We start from the raw sequence: 19,924 nt of genomic DNA on the forward strand, positions 1-19,924 counted from the left end.
CTGAAACTATATTTTGTGTTTTTAAAACTAAAACTGATGCATTGATCACCCATAAGCATGCAGCATTTGAAGCCAAGAATTTTTTTATTTTTTTTTCAAGCATGCAAATCATCAAAAGATTACTTAAATAATGCAACATTTAGTTTTTTACACCATATTGTTATCTTCTGGTGATGAATAAGCATCAGTGAATCTGTTAATTTTGAAACATCATGAAGATGTTATTATATTACACATTTTGCCCAGTGTGTTGTAACTTTTTTCTCCTTACCTCCTTAGGATTTGGAACCCCAGGATCCATGACAGCATATCTAGTAAGATGTGAAGTTAGAGCTATATAGTCTTCCATATCTTCCTCATTTTTACCAATAACAGCCTCCTGAAGTGTCCTCAATGTGGGCAAGGTATCACTATCTACTAAAAGTAAGTCAAGGTTAGCACAATTACATTTTTATATCATATTAACTTGAACAAAAATATTGTGCACCTTTCTGATAACATTTTAAATCTAATTGGTAAAAAAAACCTATGCTCTAAATTTCAAAAATTTTTGCTGTCGTATAAAATCCTTCAGGATAAAAATTATGAAATCCAAAATAGCACTGAGTTATTATACTACATACAAATAGCCAACAGCCAAAATTATTACTGTAAAGCACTGACCAAAATCTAGCGGGCCCGATATTACAAAGATTTAAATAAAAAGATAATTGTACATACCAAAACCAAGAGCATCTGAAAAATTATGCAAAAATTCCAAAACCATCAGGATATCAGCAAATGCAGTCCCATTCAATTCTATTCCTTTTATCCTGGGATACTCTGGTAATACCTGGAAAAAAAAAAGAGAAAAAAGATGTATACAAAAATGCTAATGTAATTAAAATGTAATTAATCGTGTTTTATTACAACAGTTGTATTATAGCAATAACTGTAGTTATATATCAATAAGTCTAGCTGCGTTTTATATTAATCATAACTCTAGTCGTAGTCAATAAAGTTCTAATAGAAAGTCCATGTAAATCTTTTATAGCAAAACTTAGCCATACAGTATATAAAACATATTCAACCTTTTTTTTAAATTAAAAGTTTCACATGCATTTAAAATTTAAGTTTTAATATTAGATTGTTTTTTACTGGTATATAGTTTCTTTTTTCAACTAGTATTTATTGTTAAACACAAAACATGCAAAAAAAATATATATATACCCTGGCTTCTTTAAGCTGCATGTCATCAACTGGTCTCCTTAGTTCTCTAAGTAATTGTAGCTCCTGTCTTCTTTGCTCCTACAAATAGAAATTCAAGTTCAGACCAAGTACCATATTATTATAAATAATTGAACAACCAGGCCAAACTAAGTAACTTCTCATATAAAGACTATGTAGACCAAATTTGATAATATCACTACGAAATAAGAAAGCAAGTAAGAGACTTATTTATAATGATTTCAAGTAAATTGGCAAAACTCTATTCAATCTATTAACAACTTGTTTTAAGCAAGTCGGTTTTGAGTTTGACATATGCAGACACCTGTTTATTGTTGAAGACTATATGTCTCAAGCTTTTGGGGTTTTTAGTTAATGTAGAATTGATGTATGCCACCATATCACCTTTATTCATATTGAGTTAACTTTTCTCCTCATCGTAGGTATGTTAGGGGGTGTTTGATTCTTCAAACACAATTCTTAAAGTTATCATTTCCACAAAGTTTGCTAGTAATTGGCAATTTACATGTATTTTTGTCAATTTTTTAAATGACAGTGGCCATTTATATCACCATTAGGATCTTTAATTATAATAATTATTCGTAAAGGGAATTGTTACCATTTTTCTTTCTCTTGAAATCTTCTTCTCAGCCATTCTGGATTCTTTTATTCTATCTTTCTCCTATTAATATAAATTATATCACTGTTTACCTTTATTCTATTTGCAATACAAAAAATCTCCTAATTTCTATTTTTAGCAGCTTCTGAAGTTCAATTAATACAGTAGCAGAAGATCAAGCATTTGCTTTTACAGTTTCTGATGATAAGTCTCCAACTGTTAATATGAAAGCATTTGCAAAGGAAAATGAACTATGGTCGGGTTGTTGTCGGGTTGCTGTCGCTTTGACACATTCCTCATTTCCTTTCTCAATTTTATTGATGTATATTAAAGCATACACATTCTTCTGTATTTTGGCAAAAGGCAAATGAAGATAGTATAATTTTCTATCATTACTAAGTTCCAATTTATGACAGATATTGGGATAACATTTAGTTGTATGGTAGGTATAGTTCCACAGTAAATTTGCATCAAAAATACACTGTAGAGTAATTGATCAACAATCAGAGGTAATGGGATCCCAAGAATTAAGCTCCAAAAATAATGAAATTAGAAATTTTGTGTTTTCACCTTCAACAAACTGAAATATCAAAAAATGTAAGTCATGAAGGTTTATTTGCTAGCATATTTTATAAAGTGCCGTTTGGTATAAAATTATATAATCAAGTAGTAAAAAGCTAGTCTGTAAGTCTTTTTCAGTTCTTTAATCATGGAATTTCTTACCGCCTGCTTCTTTTGTGTCTCTAATGCTTTCACCAACAGTATATGCTGACGTCTTCTTTCTCTATCCTGTTAAGAACATTATAATGTTAATACTGATCTGATAACTAAACATAGGAAGAATTGTCTTTTGCAATAAAGTGCCCTTCCACTAGATGTGAAATTAGATAAAGCTTCCCCAAATGTATGTCTTTTGGTTGATGTGACATACTAAATATATTAGGTACACAGCAAATGAGTTTATTTACCACCTTGGTAAAGGACATAACTCTGAAACTAGATGTCAAATATTAAAACTTAGCAATAGGCCAAAAAGATAAGTTTTAAATACAGATCCTTTTCCCCTATAACCCCCTTTTTTTCTTGAAGAAATTGGGTGGGTGACAGTAAAAGATTGAGCCACAGTGTCACAGGGTATAACAAGGTGACATTCACAAGATAACAAATTTCAGAGAGCTCTTCTTCATAGTCAAACAGTATCTTCATCTCCTTCCGATCTGGGGTGTTGTAATAAGTTAAAAGGTATATCAAATTTTACCGTATTAACTTGTTCTTTCATCAATAAAGCCTGCTGCCTTTTCATTTCTCTATCCTACAAAAAAGTCAACTATTATTTACAATCATTATTTCTTTTTAAAAATTCAAAGTAAATAAAATCCACTGAAATTACATTACATAACCATTTAACAATTTGATATACATTGTACTTAAAAGAGTTGTATTTTCTAATGTTCCAGGAAAATTAATGAGTAAAACATTTTAAAAATTTCAATTACTATAGTTTTACTAAATTCAAATTTAAATAATTACATTGAAAAATACAAAATATAATGTAACAAATAAAGCTAAAGGGACTTGCAGGTCTGCATCCCTAATGATGCAAATCTAGCAAGATTATACAAGGAATTCAGCAATACTTTTGATTGACAAGAACATTTAAATGATCAACTTTGACAAAATCTGGTTTCAAATTGATCTAGCAGGTCTTTTCAAATGTTTATTTCCACCACACTCAAATGTTAAAACAATTATCAGTTGGTCATCACTTAAAAACCTAAAAGCCTCCAATGCAGGTCTTAATGATATGCTTACTAGCTCTGATGTATAAACTCAGAGCTTCAAATAGTGCATATTAACTATACAACTTCTTCATTTTCAATATTGGTTCATATCTTTTACAGAGCATTCAATACACTTCCTATACATTCAATGCAAAAATACAAATTGAAAGAGGACCATGGCAGTATCAATCCACTGACAAGTTTCCAATAGACACTGGTCATCTATAAACAATGTTCATTAAAACCAACAGTCCAGACTTCAAAGACACAAGCAATGACAACGAAAGCCTGATTCTGGTTTTTATTAAGTATACATTTTGGCTTTTTGGTACTATGAAACTTGGTTCATACAGTTGCTCTGAAAATTCATGTTGTATGACACTACATGTATTACAAATGTAAAATTTTTACAAAGGATAAGTGTGAGAAAAAATCTCTTTTGTATCTTGTCTAAATTTCATTTCAAAAATCATTATCTTTGGCAATAAAGCTAGAACTTGCTTGTAGCTAGGTGGGTAGAGGTTAATACTAGTAAACTAATTAACTCTATTAGGTAAAATGTGGAGTGTTTGATTTCGATCTCTTTGTAAGCTCTGCTAACTTGATAAGGTTGATCAAATCGCAGGTACTGATTTACAGGATATTGATATTGTATTTGTCATTGTTTGCACTGAATACTAAATCCTTCATTTTAACTGGATACGTTATCTTAATATTTGTGTTTTTTTCCAGTTCCAATAGTAAAATTAGGGTAGAAGTTTTGAAAATTTTATAATTTGTGTATACAAAGATAAATACAATATCAATTGCCTGTATGCAAGAGCATGTGGAACAAATAATAATACATAGTACAAGAATATCTGATTAAGAAAGAGATACATTTTAGGATAATTGCTTACATATACATTCATTATATTACAGCCTCATCAAGTTCATTTTTATCCTAGAAAATCACCTTGAGCATATGAATATTAGTTTTTCTTAATAAAGGACAAAAAGAACAACCTTATTTGCAAATGAGAGGAAAAGGGCATTTTAAATAAATAGGTGGAAATGTTTAGTTGGCCTAAAATATATATGTCTCTCCTTCATCTATAGCAAGTAAAAAATTCACTCTATGAGAAAAAAAGTACAACAAACAAGTAAAACTGGAAAGGTGTTGGTAAAATGTATAATGAAGGGGATTTTAACAGTTGCAGAGGTTTTACACAATTAATGATACGAGAGGGTAGCAGATTGGTCCAATGAACAAACCTATAGTGCACTGGAAAGGTCTTATCATGGCAGTCTAGATTATATATGGTCCTTTGGAACAGTCAGCTAAAATACTTAGATTTTTCAGCCCTAATGTATAGATTGTCCTGCTGTATTTGGTACAATTTTTAATAGTATAATTTCCCAGAGTTAAACCCTTTGAACCATTGTCATGGTCTTGCCATGGTCAGGAAGAGACTAAATGGTTTGACATAAAACAAAATTACATTAAAGGTCAAGGTCAGAGGTCATCTTCATTTGTATATGTCTGATTGTCTGGAAGATCCGCACCCATGTGAAAATATCAAAAGCCTGTGTACATAAGGATAAAGTTCTGGAAGGAAAACAGAGGTTAATGTCAAGGCACATGAAGGTCATGATAATATTTAATACTGACTTATGGTTATTCATCTTCAAGCCAAATACAATTTCAATACCAAAAGATAAAAAAACCAGATGCTCCGCAGGGCGTAGCTTTATACGACCGCAGAGGTTGAACCCTGAACGGTTAGGGCAAGTATGGACACAACATTCAAGCTGGATTCAGCTCTAAATTTGGATTGTGATTAAATAGTTGACACAGCATAGGTTTCTGACACAGAATGAATGTGTTCTAATGAACTTAAAATTTTTGTTTCTCTTAGAGCAATTCACTATGCTGTTGAATATTAATCCTCTCAAAAAAATGTTTGAAGAAATTTTCTTTTTTATTTATGAAATTTCAAATGAGAAAAATTGAACCCAATTTTTTTAATCACATCCCCCTTTCCCTTATTCCAAAACTAATCTCAATTAAAATTTCTAATGGAGTTTGCAACAATAACTACTCATTTAAATACATCATAAAATATTAAGATGTAAAAAAACTGCTTGTTATCACTGAATGGTAAAAATTATTTTAATTTATCAGTTAGTAGTAAAAAGTGAATATACATTGTATATTGTATATAACAAAGATTTAAGTTGATTCTGGACAAAGAAAGATAACTCCAATTAAAAAAAAATCTTGCTATTGCACAATATTTTGCAATTAGATATTTCTTGCTTACTATTCTGGACAAAGAAAGATAACTCTAATTAAAAAAAAATTTGATATTTCACAATATTGTGCAATTAGATATTTCTTGCCATTGCGCAATACTGTGCAATTGAAAAGACTTGCTATTGCACAATACTTAATATAATAATTTTAGATCCTGATTTGGACCAACTTGAAAACTGGGCCCATAATAAAAAATCTAAGTACATTTTTGGATTCAGCATATCAAAGAACTTCAAGATTTCAATTTTTGTTAAAATCAGACTAAGTTTAATTTTGGACCCTTTGGACTTTAGTGTAGACCAATTTGAAAACAGGACCAAAAATGAAGAATCTACATACACAGGTAGATTTGGTATATCAAAGAACCCCATTTATTCAATTTTTGATGAAATCAAACAAAGTTTAATTTTGGACCCCGATTTGGACCAACTTGAAAACTGGGCCAATAATCAAGAATCTAAGTACATTTTTAGATTCAGCATATCAAAGAACCTAACTGATTCATTTTTTGTCAAAATCAAACTAAGTTTAATTTTGGACCCTTTGGACCTTAATGTAGACCAATTTGAAAACGGGACCAAAAGTTAAGAATCTACATACACAGTCATGACAGTTAGATTCAGCATATCAAAGAACCCCAATTATTCAATTTTGATGAAATCAAACAAAAGTTTAATTTTGGACCCTTTGGGCCCCTTATTATGTTGGGACCAAAACTCCCAAAATCAAACCCAACCTTTCTTTTATGGTCATAAACCTTGTGTTTAAATTTCATAGATTTCTATTTACTTATACTAACGTTATGGTGCGAAAACCAAGAAAAATGCTTATTTGGGTCCCTTTTTGGCCCCTAATTCCTAAACTGTTGGGACCTAAACTCCCAAAATCAATACCAACCTTCCTTTTGTAGTCATTAACATTGTGTTTAAATTTCATTGATTTCTATTTACTTAAACTAATGTTATTGTGCGAAAACCAAGAATAATGCTTATTTGGGCCCTTTTTTGGCCCCTAATTCCTAAACTGTTGAGACCAAAACTCCCAAAATCAATCCCAACCGTTCTTTTGTGGTCATAAACCTTGTGTCAAAATTTCATAGATTTCTATTAACTTAAACTAAAGTTATAGTGCGAAAACCAAGAAAATGCTTATTTGGGCCCTTTTTGGCCCCTAAAAGGGCCCCCTAATTCCTAAAATGTTGGGACCAAAACTCCCAAAATCAATACCAACCTTCCTTTTGTGGTCATAAACCTTGTGTTAAAATTTCATAGATTTCCATATACTTTTACTAAAGTTAGAGTGCGAAAACTAAAAGTATTCGGACGCCGGACGACGACGACGACGACGACGACGACGACGCCGACGCCAACGTGATAGCAATATACGACGAAAAATTTTTCAAATTTTGCGGTCGTATAAAAATTGGCTCATAGAAAATGAGAAGAAATACAACTAAAACAAATGTCTCCCTTTGTCGAATGAGAGACATAATTTTTTTTTACAATGTAGTAATATAGGAAGGATTTCTGGAGAACAGATCATGCACTAGTTCAGATGAAAATAATATAGCTGTAATATAAACTGAATATAGTACTTAATTTATTAATGAAAATAATAAAAGTACTACACCCTTAGTAATAATACAATAATAAGCCTGCTACAGAAAGAATATATATTAATGATGTCCAAGCCATAGATTATACAGAAAGTTTATATGCAAATTAAAAAACAAGAATGAAGCTATGATTGTCAAAGTAAAACAGAGAGTTAGCATACAGATAAATACATGGCACCACTTACTCTCTCCATATGATACCACAGTAAATTGGTCTGGAAATTATAACATAAATAATGACATATATTGTTAAAAAATAGGGAATATCAGAAAACAAAAAAATGATAACAAGACAGTTATTGAGTCATCATGAACAGGATTTCAAAGCTCAATCAAGTCCGAGCATTTTATACTACATCGAGCTTACTGCTTGATGTTCACTTTTGTTTTTAGTAAATAGCATGCATTGATAAGGTTTTTCCAACAAGTATATCATTATTCAACAAATACATAAACACAGGTGACTTTATGTCAATTCCAACCCATCTAAATACTTGTGCAATATATTACATAAAAATGCATCCTAACATTGTGATTACTGAATTCCGCCATATGATATCAGTTGTCTTTTACTCAAAACTAAAATTGCCAAATCAGGGTATAGATTATAGAGTATATAAATATAGTATATGTCAATACACTTGATTAACAGCGCCTGGTGATGTTTCATAGCCTGACCTTCATCAGAGGCAGAATGGTAGGAGGCCTCTGACGAAGGTCCCTTTTGACTGAAACCGGTCAGGCTATGAAACATCACCAGGCACTGTTAATTATGTGTATTGGCATATACATATATTATATTTTTATGCTTTCACATTTTCCCAGCTGATTCACATAATTAATATGGCTTCTACTAACGAAAGCAACATTTGGAGCTTATGTGTTTAGAGACTTCTTATGTCAGTATAGTATAGATTATAGAGTACTTTAAGCAAGAAGTAAGAGAAAAACTCAGTTTCACAATGTTGGTTCTTGAAATTGTAGGGGGTACCCTTATTTTTGTTCAAATACTTTAATTTACCTTTAATATATGCAATTATAATTCAAAATTTCATTATATAAGCTGATAAATATCAAAATTAAATGCTTCATGTTAAGATACCCTTTCTTTTCATAGCATTTTATTGTGATGTGTAAACTACAAAACATAATTTGTTTTTCATTCAGATTTGGTGTTTCATACTGCTGCATGTGTTTTGTTTTAACTACCAAAGATATATTGACACCGACTTAAAACCATGGGAAACAAAGCTGTGTGGTTGTTCAAAAAAAATGTAATCTTGTAACAAGAGAAAATTGTGGGCTGTTATAAAATAGTGCTGTAAGTTAGTACATAAATCTGTGATGTGAAATCTATAATTTTTGACATGTGTGCTCCCAGACATTCATATAAAGACACAATGAAACATATGTATATGTAGTTTCTAACCTCTAATATCTGTTGAGCTCTTAATTCACGCTCCATTCTCATTTGTTCATGTCTCTGAAGTTTTTCTTGTTCTTTCAACAATCTAAGCTGTTCCTGTTGTTTCCTTTTTTCTAAAGCTGTTTAACAAATAGAAAATAATTCAATTCCAATAATCAATATTAAAATAAATTTGGTGTATTTACTGTCTTCTGATTGGTTAAAAGAATTCGGTTTATTTTCAATGTTATCAATTTTTATGGGACACGCCCACTCTAACGTTGTGTATTCATACGCAAACATCTGTGTATGTTGTTATCCTTATTAATATATATCTTTGAGTCTTATTTTTGATAGACATTTATTTATAATGAATGGCAATAATTTATTTTGAATTTATTGAACCATAAAATTAATTTTTGACTCTTCATATTTAACATAATCCGCTTCGCGGATTAGTCAATGTGAAGAGTCAAAAATTAATTTTATGGTTCAATAAATTCAAAATAAATAACAGCCATTCATTAAGTATCCAAATGATATGTAATATTATCAACACTAAAAACACTTTCTCCTCTACATTATCTACAGTATTTTGGAACAACACTTTCTTCCATAAATGGTGGTTTTAGTAGAGAATTGGAATGGTCTCAATAGTTTGTATGCATGTGCTGGCTTCACGTAGGAATGAATATATGTAATCTCTAGCTAAAACAAAACACATTATCTTAAGACCAGTATTTTCTACTACTCTGCTAAACAAGCAGCACATGATGTTTTGGAAAAGAGCTCAGATAGATTCAGAATGATACGTTCAGTTTTGTTTGTGTGTATTTCTATTTCTATACTTCAGCATTTTCTGTACAGATTTTATTTTATTATTTCTATATAACTTATTGTATTCTTTTCTATATAAAATTAACTTTGTATCCAGTAATGCTCAACAATTATGACTAGTGCTCTAACAACCTTTAACTAATTTTAAATTGTGACAGAGCTTAACTGTTGATAGGGATTGGGTATAAGCTAAGTTTGGAGTGTTAAAACAAATCTTTGATAAGCTATGTTCTTTTGCAGTACAGTTTCACTTCCTTGACAGTTATGAGTTACCTAATTTGTATACTGCACAAGTATTACTTAATAATTCATATAAATATAATTGCATATGACCTTGACATGATTGGATTGACTATATAATATGGGGTTGAAATTTTAAAAACCAGAAACGACTTTTAAGAATAAAATAACAAAAACGGATCTTTCCTGTTATAAGTTTTAATAGTGTAACTGAAAATGCAGGTGAACAATTGATCCTAAAGATTTATTTAAATTTAAACATTGAGATCCCCCAGTTTTATATCCATCCATTGTTGTGATACATTGTAGTACCATCATAACTATGTTAATATTGTCTAACTTTATGCACAAAGTTAAATTTATGACTCCATGATTTAAGGTGGTACCTAATACCTGGACTAAAATTACTTTGACCCTTTCACAAAAATATAAAAATTTCAAAAAACTTGAATCAATCACTTTCTCAGAAAAATTTGGTTTGATATATAGCAGTTTGAAAAACACTAATTTTGATAACTGAAAAGCTTAATATTTCCTAAACTATACAACGTAATTAAAAAGTTTAGCTGATTTTCCAAGGTTATCTCCCTGTAGTGTTAGGTACCACCTTAAGGTTTTTGTAATAGCTATGGTTTGAGGACAAGTTTGTCCTAATTTCAAAATCTCTCCAATTTAGAGAATTACTATTTGTTCATTTTTCCTTAAAAATTTCCATTTCATATGTTATAGTACAATATAATAGTTTCATATACAAAAACATATACGAAACTTTGACCATCTGACTCAAACAGGCTTTGAAAAGTATACACAACAATTCATGCAACATCACTTTAATAGTTATAATAAAATCACTGTAATAGTTATAATAAAATCAGTAATAGTTATAATAAAATTCTAAGGATGTTCACTACTCAGATAATCAGTTCCTTTGTCCAGGTAGTGATTTTTAAAATCTTATAAAAGCCTTGGGTTTTTTTCACAGTTAAATGTATGAAAAATCTACAGAGTATCATTTTTCTTCAACTTTTTAAGTTGCATTAAGTTGCATTATTATATACTATCAATGTTTAACAAGCCTTTTATAAGGTTGTTACAAAGTTTTTGTTATTTTAAAACAGAGGAGCAAACATCCTTCATGCCACAATTAAAACCTTAATCATGCATGGTTATGTTTGTGATTTACATACAGTCTATGAAGCTTCAAAGTCAAGTATTACAAATGAAACACATTTTTGACATTTGTACATACAAATGATACACATTTGTACATTCAAATTTAATATGGGATATTTGTTTGACAAATTCTGCATCTTTTGGAAAAGACTGAATTTCTCCATTTTACTGAAGACATCCCCAGTCTTGAATTTTGACTCATATGTGAGCATTAGTCTGTATGCCTATCTGTTGGCATTTGAACATGTGACATTGCAATATATGCAATTGTAATGTTAGTTTCAAATTTAATGACAACAAATTTGCATACCTTTCATATGCTTGATACTATGAGCCATATCCTTGAGACGCTGTTTTTCTGATGTCTTCTGAAGCCTATACTCTGCTGCCTTCTTTGCCATATCTTGAAAAGAATGACTTCATTCATTTGAAGGTATTTTTTCTACTTGTACTTTTTACACAAAGATTCAAAGGATTTAGTAACAATGAATTCATCTGGTTTATTATTATTATTATTATTATTATTATTACATGTATCTATGACTATAGCTCTCCAAGTATATTTCTTCAAACCACATACACATTTAGCTTTGTAGACTAATTGATTTTTCATGGACTTCACCTCATGTGAAAGCCCTAGAGCCAAAAGGTTGCATTTTGTTATTGTTAAAAGCATCTAGACTCATGCATGCAAGTAAAGTCATGTGTAGCAGTCTTGGACCAAAATACAATTTCTTCAATATATCTATACCATTTAATGGGAAAACAAACCTTTCCCAGATGTAATGTCATTTGCCAGTAATATATTAAGCAAGACATTACAACATGAAACAGACATAAATATAACAATATGTAGAATGATTGATGTGTTTTTGATGGAGGAAAAAGGCTTTTACAGCAACACACTTACCCTGCTGTTCAACTTTCTTTTTAAATTTTTGTTCCATCATTTGTTTAGCTAACAAAATTTGTTTATTCTGTTTCTCTGATTTCTTCCTTCCTCTTTGTTCCTTAAGTTTTCTTAGTTTCTGTCTTTTACTTTCAATGAGAGTCATTCTTTGAACAATTTCTGCCTGTGATAATTTAACTATCTCCTATAATGTATAAACATTCTGTGATAATTTAACTATCTCCTATAATGTATAGACATCTTTACTAACATACTAGGATCAGGTTTGAAAAAAAAACATTTTCATTGCATCTTTTACTTTCACCTCTTTTATTAGGTAAAATATGCAGAGTAGAGGCTTGTTTTTATCTTTGAAGTGAACCTGAGTTTATTTTTAGTCTCAGAGGTTTAAATTTTTCAACCTTGTAGTACTTTTCTCATATAGATGCATCATGACATTTATGAATTACTATTGATTTGGGATCAACAAATGTGATATGTTTTCTTTGAGATTGATACTTACATTTTCTTCTCCTCTTTGTTCATAGAATTCACCAACATTTACTCTAGTACAGAAAGAAAAATTTTCCCTCCCAAGGTTGGTGATCACATGTTTGTCAATATACTGAAAATAAACATCAACTGCATATAAAATGAAATAGGAGATTTCTGAGTTATTTACCTAACCAGATAAGTTTGTCAAGTATATCACCTTCATGATATCATGTAAAGGATAGAGGGGCACAGCTGTATCCCTGCACTATTATGGTATTTCAAGCATCTTCAGGGTTTGTCATTATGCAGAATAATCTAGAAATGTTCCGTGGGTACATAATTACAATTCCATACTGCCTGCAGTGCTGATTAACAATTATTAAAAACTAATTTGCCTTATACTTTGTGCTTTATTATTAGCATGAATTTTTTAGTACTTCATTCTTATATTTTTATAATTTTATGACAATTTCATAAATCACAAGTGACGTGTACTCACTCTCATTACATCTGGAATTGTTTTCATTTTTTTGCCACAAGGAGCAAAGTAAAGAACTTCTCCTATAAACCCTCTCTTTCCAATAGCAAGTATTGTGGTTGATCGTTTCCAGCCTCTTTCTAAAGGTACCTTTAATTCTTTTTCATCTGTCTGAACTCTTGGTCTTTTACTAGTTGTACTTGATCCATCATAATCTGAAAATTGTTTTAAATGGTGTAACTAAAATATACTAAAAAACATAGCATTTCAAGAAATTAAAATTAAATGTAGTGGTAAAGTTTAAGTTACTTAAGGCAAAATAATATGAAAATGGGCAATTAGTTAGTGGGTTTATTACATTATTCCTTAACTTCAAAACATTGGTAAGATCAAGGTTAGGTTTTCAACAATGGCCAGTAGTTTTTAAAAGAGGACATGATCTTTCCTATATTTTTTCTATGGAAAATTATTTTCACTAATGAGTTTAGGCTGTCTTGAAGATGGTCATTATTTTTTTACTAATTTCTTATATGTCTTTTGGATAGCATGAAGCTTCAGACATTAGCTTTATTTGACATCCATTCATACTTGGTCCATTTGACCCTCCATCCTTATTTCATAACTGCTGTAATTGAACTGAGATGACAGCTTGGAGTCCAAATTTCAATCATGGTACATATATATGTGCTTGTCCACTATACTGAACTTACTAAATGTCAAAATGGAAAAAAATATCAGGTAGGAATGGGAGTAATATGGTTGCCACTGACAAAGATACATAATTACATCAAAATGCATCCGTCAAAGTCAAATCAGAGTTCAACACATAACATTGAAATTGTTCATTTTCAGCAGTGGTAACCATTTACTTTAATTCTATAATTAACCATTTTCCCTTCTTCATATAAAACTTAAATAATCCTATGTAAAAAAAAAACTATCAAAACATATTTCTAGAAAAATCTTTGATGTAAACTTCAATGAAGTAGGTCTTCCTGAAACCAATTATTCTATCAAAAGATTTACAAACATTACAAAAATAAAAACTTATAAAAGTTCAGCCTTACAAGAAAATGCTAATATGCTATTTCCTGTGACCTGCGGTACTTAATTTGTATTAATATAAAAACAAGATGGCGTTGAACTGCCAATGAGACAACTCTCAACCAGAGATCAAATAACAGAGAAGTTACCTTCTATAGGTCACTGTGTACAGCCTTCAACAATTAGCTAAACAAATACTGCATAGTAAGCTATAAAAGGTTATAAAGCTCACCTTCAGACATTTCATCAGCACTCCTTTTCATTGCTAGATTTGATGTGTCACTCTCTTCATTCCTGTCTTCTGAATCATACTCAATAGCCTGAGATCTGTCACTATCACTTGAATCATCCTCATCACATGTTGTATTTTGCTCTGATTCAGTTCTTATTCGTGTAAATATGTTTTCATCACTTTTGTTATCTTGTTCGACCTCTGTCCGAATTTTATTGAACAACGATTCTGCAAATAACTTTGATCTTTCTGTGGGTGATGGCACTGGAGGAGACATTGCTGCATCACTGTGTTTGTGACTTGGTGATCCAATATCCATTGACAGATTGGTTGGTGAATCTACACGTTTTCTGGTTGGAGATCCTAGTTTTGATATGTGATTGTGAGATTGAGATCCTGATTTAGTTTTGTGAGAAGACTGTTGTTTATGAGAAGGTGATGTCATTGTTTGTCTACCAGTAGGGGAAGACAACCTGGGTTTGACAGTTTGTGATGCACCATTATTGTCTGAAGAAGGTAACTTGGATGCTGCTTTTAATTTATCAATAGAAGCCTGAAAAAAATGAAAATACAGTGGTTTCAGTTGACACTTGTTATCATTGATGCATATTAAGCCTTGACTGTGTATGGGTTTGCCTGTTGCAGATCCTCCTCAGAGGTATCTTATCACATTTCTTAAATTCTGTATTTTGTTACTTCATCTCTGCTAAGGTTCTAGGCTTTTAAAAGCATGAAGAAGCCAAAAAACAACATTAAAATGTATTTGAAGGCCCCCTTTTAGGACTATGACAGCCATCTTGCATGCAAAACCCCCATGGGCATTTTTAAAAGTTGGTAGCTATGTATTTCATCTTAGCAGAGATGAAAAGTGCAAATAATTCTCAAAGAATTTGTGTATCTTAGAAAAGTATGTGTTTTAAACTATAATTCTTTAAAATATGCTGGTTTTACCTGTAGGCTTTTGGATTTTGGTTTAAATGTACCAGAAGTTGACTGGCTTTCAACCTGTTCACTTGATAATGGTTTACCAAGATTAGCATGAGCTTCTAACAACTGATTAATTTTAGCTGAAGTTTCCATGTCCTTTAGTTCTTGAGCTTTTTTAAACATTTTGAGCTGAATCTGTTGTTCTTTAAGATTAGCCTCAAACTGTTTCTTTAGTTCTTCCTGTTGTTGTTTATATTCCTGTCAAAAAAGACAGGTTCCAAACATTACATATAGCACTGTTATTGTCTGACAATCAAAATTATAAATTAGGCTTACTGTATATCTTAACACGACTGTTCTAAGTAAAACAGCTTCTCTCAATCCCATTCTTCACTAAAGATCTCAAAATTTATAGGAGTATCTCAAAGAGCTCTCTCAAAAGAAACTTGATTAAAACATTAGCTTCGACCTCAAATATTTATTGTCATATAAACTCATAACAAAAGTTTGTGACAAATTATATAAGCATACACATAATACATTTCACAAACAAAACCATATTAAAACATTAGCATTGGTAAAGGATTGTTACTTACTTTGTAGAACTGATATGAATGTGGTAACAGGAGTCATTAATTCAGGGTTTTTTTACGGTACAGATGTATATCATATACTTATACATTTGTATATATCAAGGTTCAAAAAGGCTCAGTTGTCAATTTTGCTTGAATTTGAGCCAAATTCCTAGCTAGCTACATATTTACTGTCAAATGCCAGCAAACAATGTTATCCCTCAATGCAATAAATGTAAACATGTTGTTGTATTATTTGTTTGTCAAAAGCATGTTTGTGGATTAACGTTCAACAAGAAGAGTTAAACCCAAACAACCTGCATTTTCATTGGTTACCCAGCTTAATACCACCAAAGTAAATCGCTCTATATTACAATATAACTCAGTCTTATAATTTGCTTTATTTGTATTGTGTCTGAACAATAAAAAGTAAAATCACAAAAATACTGAACTCAGAGGAAAATCAATTCGGAAAGTCCATAATCACATGGCAAAATCAAATAACAAAATGCATCAAAACGAATGGACAAGAACTGTCATATTCCTGACTTGGTACAGGCATTTTCAAATGTAGAAAATGGTGGATTGAACCTGGTTTTATAGCTAGCTAAACCTCTCACTTGTATGACAGTCGCATCAAATTCCATTATATTGTAAAGCGTCATGATGCTTTGAATTGAGTCTTTTAAAATTTCTACCATATAGGGCTAAAAATAGTAGAAAATTATGTTCAACGTAGAACTTGTATCTGTCAAGTATGCTTTACTACAGTATTGTGTTCATATTTGCTTTAAATATACACATGTTTTACTTATACTATATGCAGGGTTCATTATAGTCTTTTATACTGTTTGCCTCTAATAATATAGTGTACATGTACCCTTAAACTGATTGTTCCAGTAACCCTCTTTAGCTCAACAATTGAAACAGTATACATGGTATATCTGATACATATTTTATCAGTAATACATTTACCTGAATTTCTTCTAATGCGATTCCCTCTTTAGAATTAGACTTAGGTGGTCTCCCCCTTCCTCTCTTCATAGGCTGAAGTATAGATGGCGCTGTACTTTGAGTAGGTTTACTTTGGACTCTCTGACGAATCTGGTCAGCAATCAGCTTCTTTTTCAGGCCATCAATATGAATTGTTGAGCCTGCATTCTGTTTTGAATCAAAGAGTGAAATTAGTCTAAAAATTTTGTCATCGTTTGTTTTTAAATAAACAATGCATGCTCTGTTTCTTAGAGTAAAATTTATCTACTGTGTAAAATTATCTTAGATTGCTCATAAAAAGTATTGGTTTATCATTCCAAGAATACTTGTAATGAGAATAGTATGTTTAAATCTATTATTGCATCAAGTTTACTGTAGATTCATTTATTTTTCTGGGTATTAATTTTCATGGTTTGAGGAAAACCTACATACTCATGGATATTTGATTTTCGTGGTTTTGGCACTCATTCCTATAGAAAATTTGTAACATATTGATCATTTAAATTTGTGGTTCACGTGTACCCACAAAATCCACGAAAAATTGGTATGCAACGAATATTAATGAATTCAAAGTAACTAAAATTTATTAAAACAATTGGTTGCTTCCTTACTTTTGATTTGTCTTCTCCTTTAACATTGGAACCATCATCACTTAGATAAGAACTACAAGAACTGATGTCAGACTGACAGTCATTATCTACCACACCATTCTCTTTCTGAAATATTGTATATAAAACAAAATTAAATCTCAAACATTATCTTTTACATTTTTAAGCCAATCTGTGAATCTTCTCAGGAAATATGTATTCCAATTTGGTTCTTATCAAATGATAACATATAATTTTGTTAATAACTAAAGTTTTTCAGGGTCTTTTCTTGCTCTCATCTGGCATTTACCTGAAACAAAATTTTTAACATAAGAAATGTTCAAGTAGATTGAGGGCTTACATTAAAGCTGTACAATTTATTTTAATAATTTGTCAAAATGTTGTTTATATAACTCCTTTAAAAAAAACCTGAATAAAAAAATATTATGATTTACAAAACTTTTTATCAAGCCATAGATTGTGCAAAATTGTCATATTTTCTATAAAGTATATACATGTTGATCACTTATCCAACTAAATGAGCATAAAAAGCATCACATTTTAAAAATAAATTGAGTTACTCCCCTTTGACTTCCATAACTATTTGCATAGAAATTTTTAACTTTGTTTAACAAGACACATGCTTTCCCTTGAAACATATTGTATTTAATAGTTTTCCTAGTGATACTTCAAATTTTGATACTATAATAATAAATGCATAAATTCAAAATTTCATGATCAAAGATAAAATTACAGCCCTACTAACATTTGTTCTAGTCTAAATTAGATATGTTACTGCATCAAAAACAACTTGAGTTTAAGTATTGGTGCTCATGAAGTAGTGCAGAATTGACATATCTCTAATCTAACTACCAGCCTGACGATAATTCACACAAAGTTTACTTTGAAAATCCAAAAACTTAATTGTAATTTTAAATGTACATGTACATTTGAAACCAAATCAGATTTGCAACTTTAATTTCCTACCAAAACCAGTTAAAACTCATTCAATACACGCAATTATTTTCAACAAGTTTGGAAAAAAAAATAAGTTGCTAATAGTGCAGATTCATTTATTTTCTGGGATACCAATTTTCAAGGATTGAAGAAAACTTGTTCTTTGGTGGATATTTAAATTCATGGTTTAGTTATAACAAGGAATTCCACCAATATTGGTATTCCACTAATAATAATGAATCCACAGTAATATACTGTTGTATAACTATCATTGTTGCTATCTGATATTTTGATGTGTTTTTATTGTTAGCAATACCTGCTTATTTGTTGATAAATTCAGAGGAGATTTGACTGGTTGAGATACTGTTGAGGTTCTAGACGAAGAGTGTGATGATGACACACTTGATCCATTGGTCTTGGTTGATGGGTCAGTTTTCGGAGGTCGTCCCGTTGATTTCTTAACTTTTCCTGACAAGAGGCTGACTCCTGTTGATCCAGCTACTACTGGTGTTGTCACGGTTTTCCTACTGATACTGTTTGAACAACTTGATGTTGTAGTAGTTGCTATGGTAGTTGTAGCCTTGGTGATGGTATTTTTATGTGACACTGTTTTAGGAGATGATTTTTGTTGAGGTGATCGCATGGATGCTGAACTATACAAACTGTGGTATGCAGATGCTGTGGAAAATGAGAAAACCAAAACATCAATATACATATCTATGTCAATAAAATATTTTTTAAGCATGCAAATTTCAAACCTATATTAAATTAAATACAAATATTATATATAAATATTCACAATTTATAAATATCTCAGAAAATATATACCTTCTTTTTTTTTTTTTTTTTTCATTAGTATTTTTTGTATTATTCAAAATTATCAGTCAAAAGGCGTTCTACAAGGGTCATCAGTCCTTAACCTTGATTTGATACCTAAATTATTGATATATATTCTTCACAAACACATATTTACACCTATGCTTAGGAGCTATTTTGTTTTAAATATGTTATACTTTATGCTAAATTAATATCTTACTGGGCCTGAGCTGATGGTGCTACATTTCAAAACGTCTACATGAATTATTTGCCCTATACATAAGTAATTTTTGGCCATGTTATCTAACAAATATTTTGATGTGCCCCTTGGTTGCCTAAATGTTTTATTGTTTTTGCATGCTTCAATATTGTTGTTATAGCTAGAATGTGACAGTCAATGCTTGATGTCTTTGCCAGATTTATTGTATTGACATTACTCCATGACATAAAAAAAAAGATGTGGTATGATTGCCAATGAGACAACTGACTTTATTCTTGATTTCACAGGTGTGGCCTGATCCTCAGTTTGCTAAGAATTCCACCTAAAGCTGTGCTAGGGGCCATCTTGAAATTGTAGTGAGGTTTTTTGCTCCATATTGAAGCAAAAGATCTTAATATTTGTGTGTTTGAGATCTTTTATTGGTGATTATTATTTTGCTATTTACAGCTTCTTTACTAAGTGTCAAAAATTACGTTTTAAAGGTTGAAAAGTTAGATCATTAGTCCTACATTTTAATTTGATTGTGGGTTGCCTAAAAACTT

The 19,924-nt window shown here is 30.8% G+C and overlaps 1 protein-coding gene across 30 annotated transcripts in view; it reads right to left on the minus strand.

The window, feature by feature from the left end:
• The window catches only part of LOC139510180 (bromodomain adjacent to zinc finger domain protein 2B-like), a 59,707-nt gene that overhangs the window by 22,517 nt on the left and 17,266 nt on the right, over positions 1-19,924 (minus strand). For 6 of the 30 annotated variants that reach the window (XM_071296569.1, XM_071296570.1, XM_071296580.1 and 3 more), the window contains 17 exons: positions 18,663-19,024; positions 17,414-17,518; positions 16,785-16,970; positions 15,262-15,495; positions 14,311-14,863; positions 13,056-13,249; positions 12,585-12,686; positions 12,083-12,266; positions 11,483-11,575; positions 8,947-9,062; positions 7,703-7,732; positions 3,084-3,137; positions 2,549-2,614; positions 1,826-1,888; positions 1,210-1,287; positions 721-832; positions 272-417 (listed from right to left, as the gene is read on the minus strand). In XM_071296569.1, coding sequence (XP_071152670.1) covers positions 272-417; positions 721-832; positions 1,210-1,287; positions 1,826-1,888; positions 2,549-2,614; positions 3,084-3,137; positions 7,703-7,732; positions 8,947-9,062; positions 11,483-11,575; positions 12,083-12,266; positions 12,585-12,686; positions 13,056-13,249; positions 14,311-14,863; positions 15,262-15,495; positions 16,785-16,970; positions 17,414-17,518; positions 18,663-19,024 — 2,678 coding nt within the window. The remainder of the gene's footprint in view (positions 1-271; positions 418-720; positions 833-1,209; positions 1,288-1,825; positions 1,889-2,548; positions 2,615-3,083; positions 3,138-7,702; positions 7,733-8,946; positions 9,063-11,482; positions 11,576-12,082; positions 12,267-12,584; positions 12,687-13,055; positions 13,250-14,310; positions 14,864-15,261; positions 15,496-16,784; positions 16,971-17,413; positions 17,519-18,662; positions 19,025-19,924) is intronic. The other 24 variants (XM_071296586.1, XM_071296587.1, XM_071296585.1 and 21 more) reach the window with 12 other exon arrangements.

Source organism: Mytilus edulis, chromosome 2 (genome assembly GCF_963676685.1).
Source record: "Mytilus edulis chromosome 2, xbMytEdul2.2, whole genome shotgun sequence".
Taxonomy (NCBI): Eukaryota; Metazoa; Mollusca; class Bivalvia; order Mytilida; family Mytilidae; genus Mytilus; species Mytilus edulis.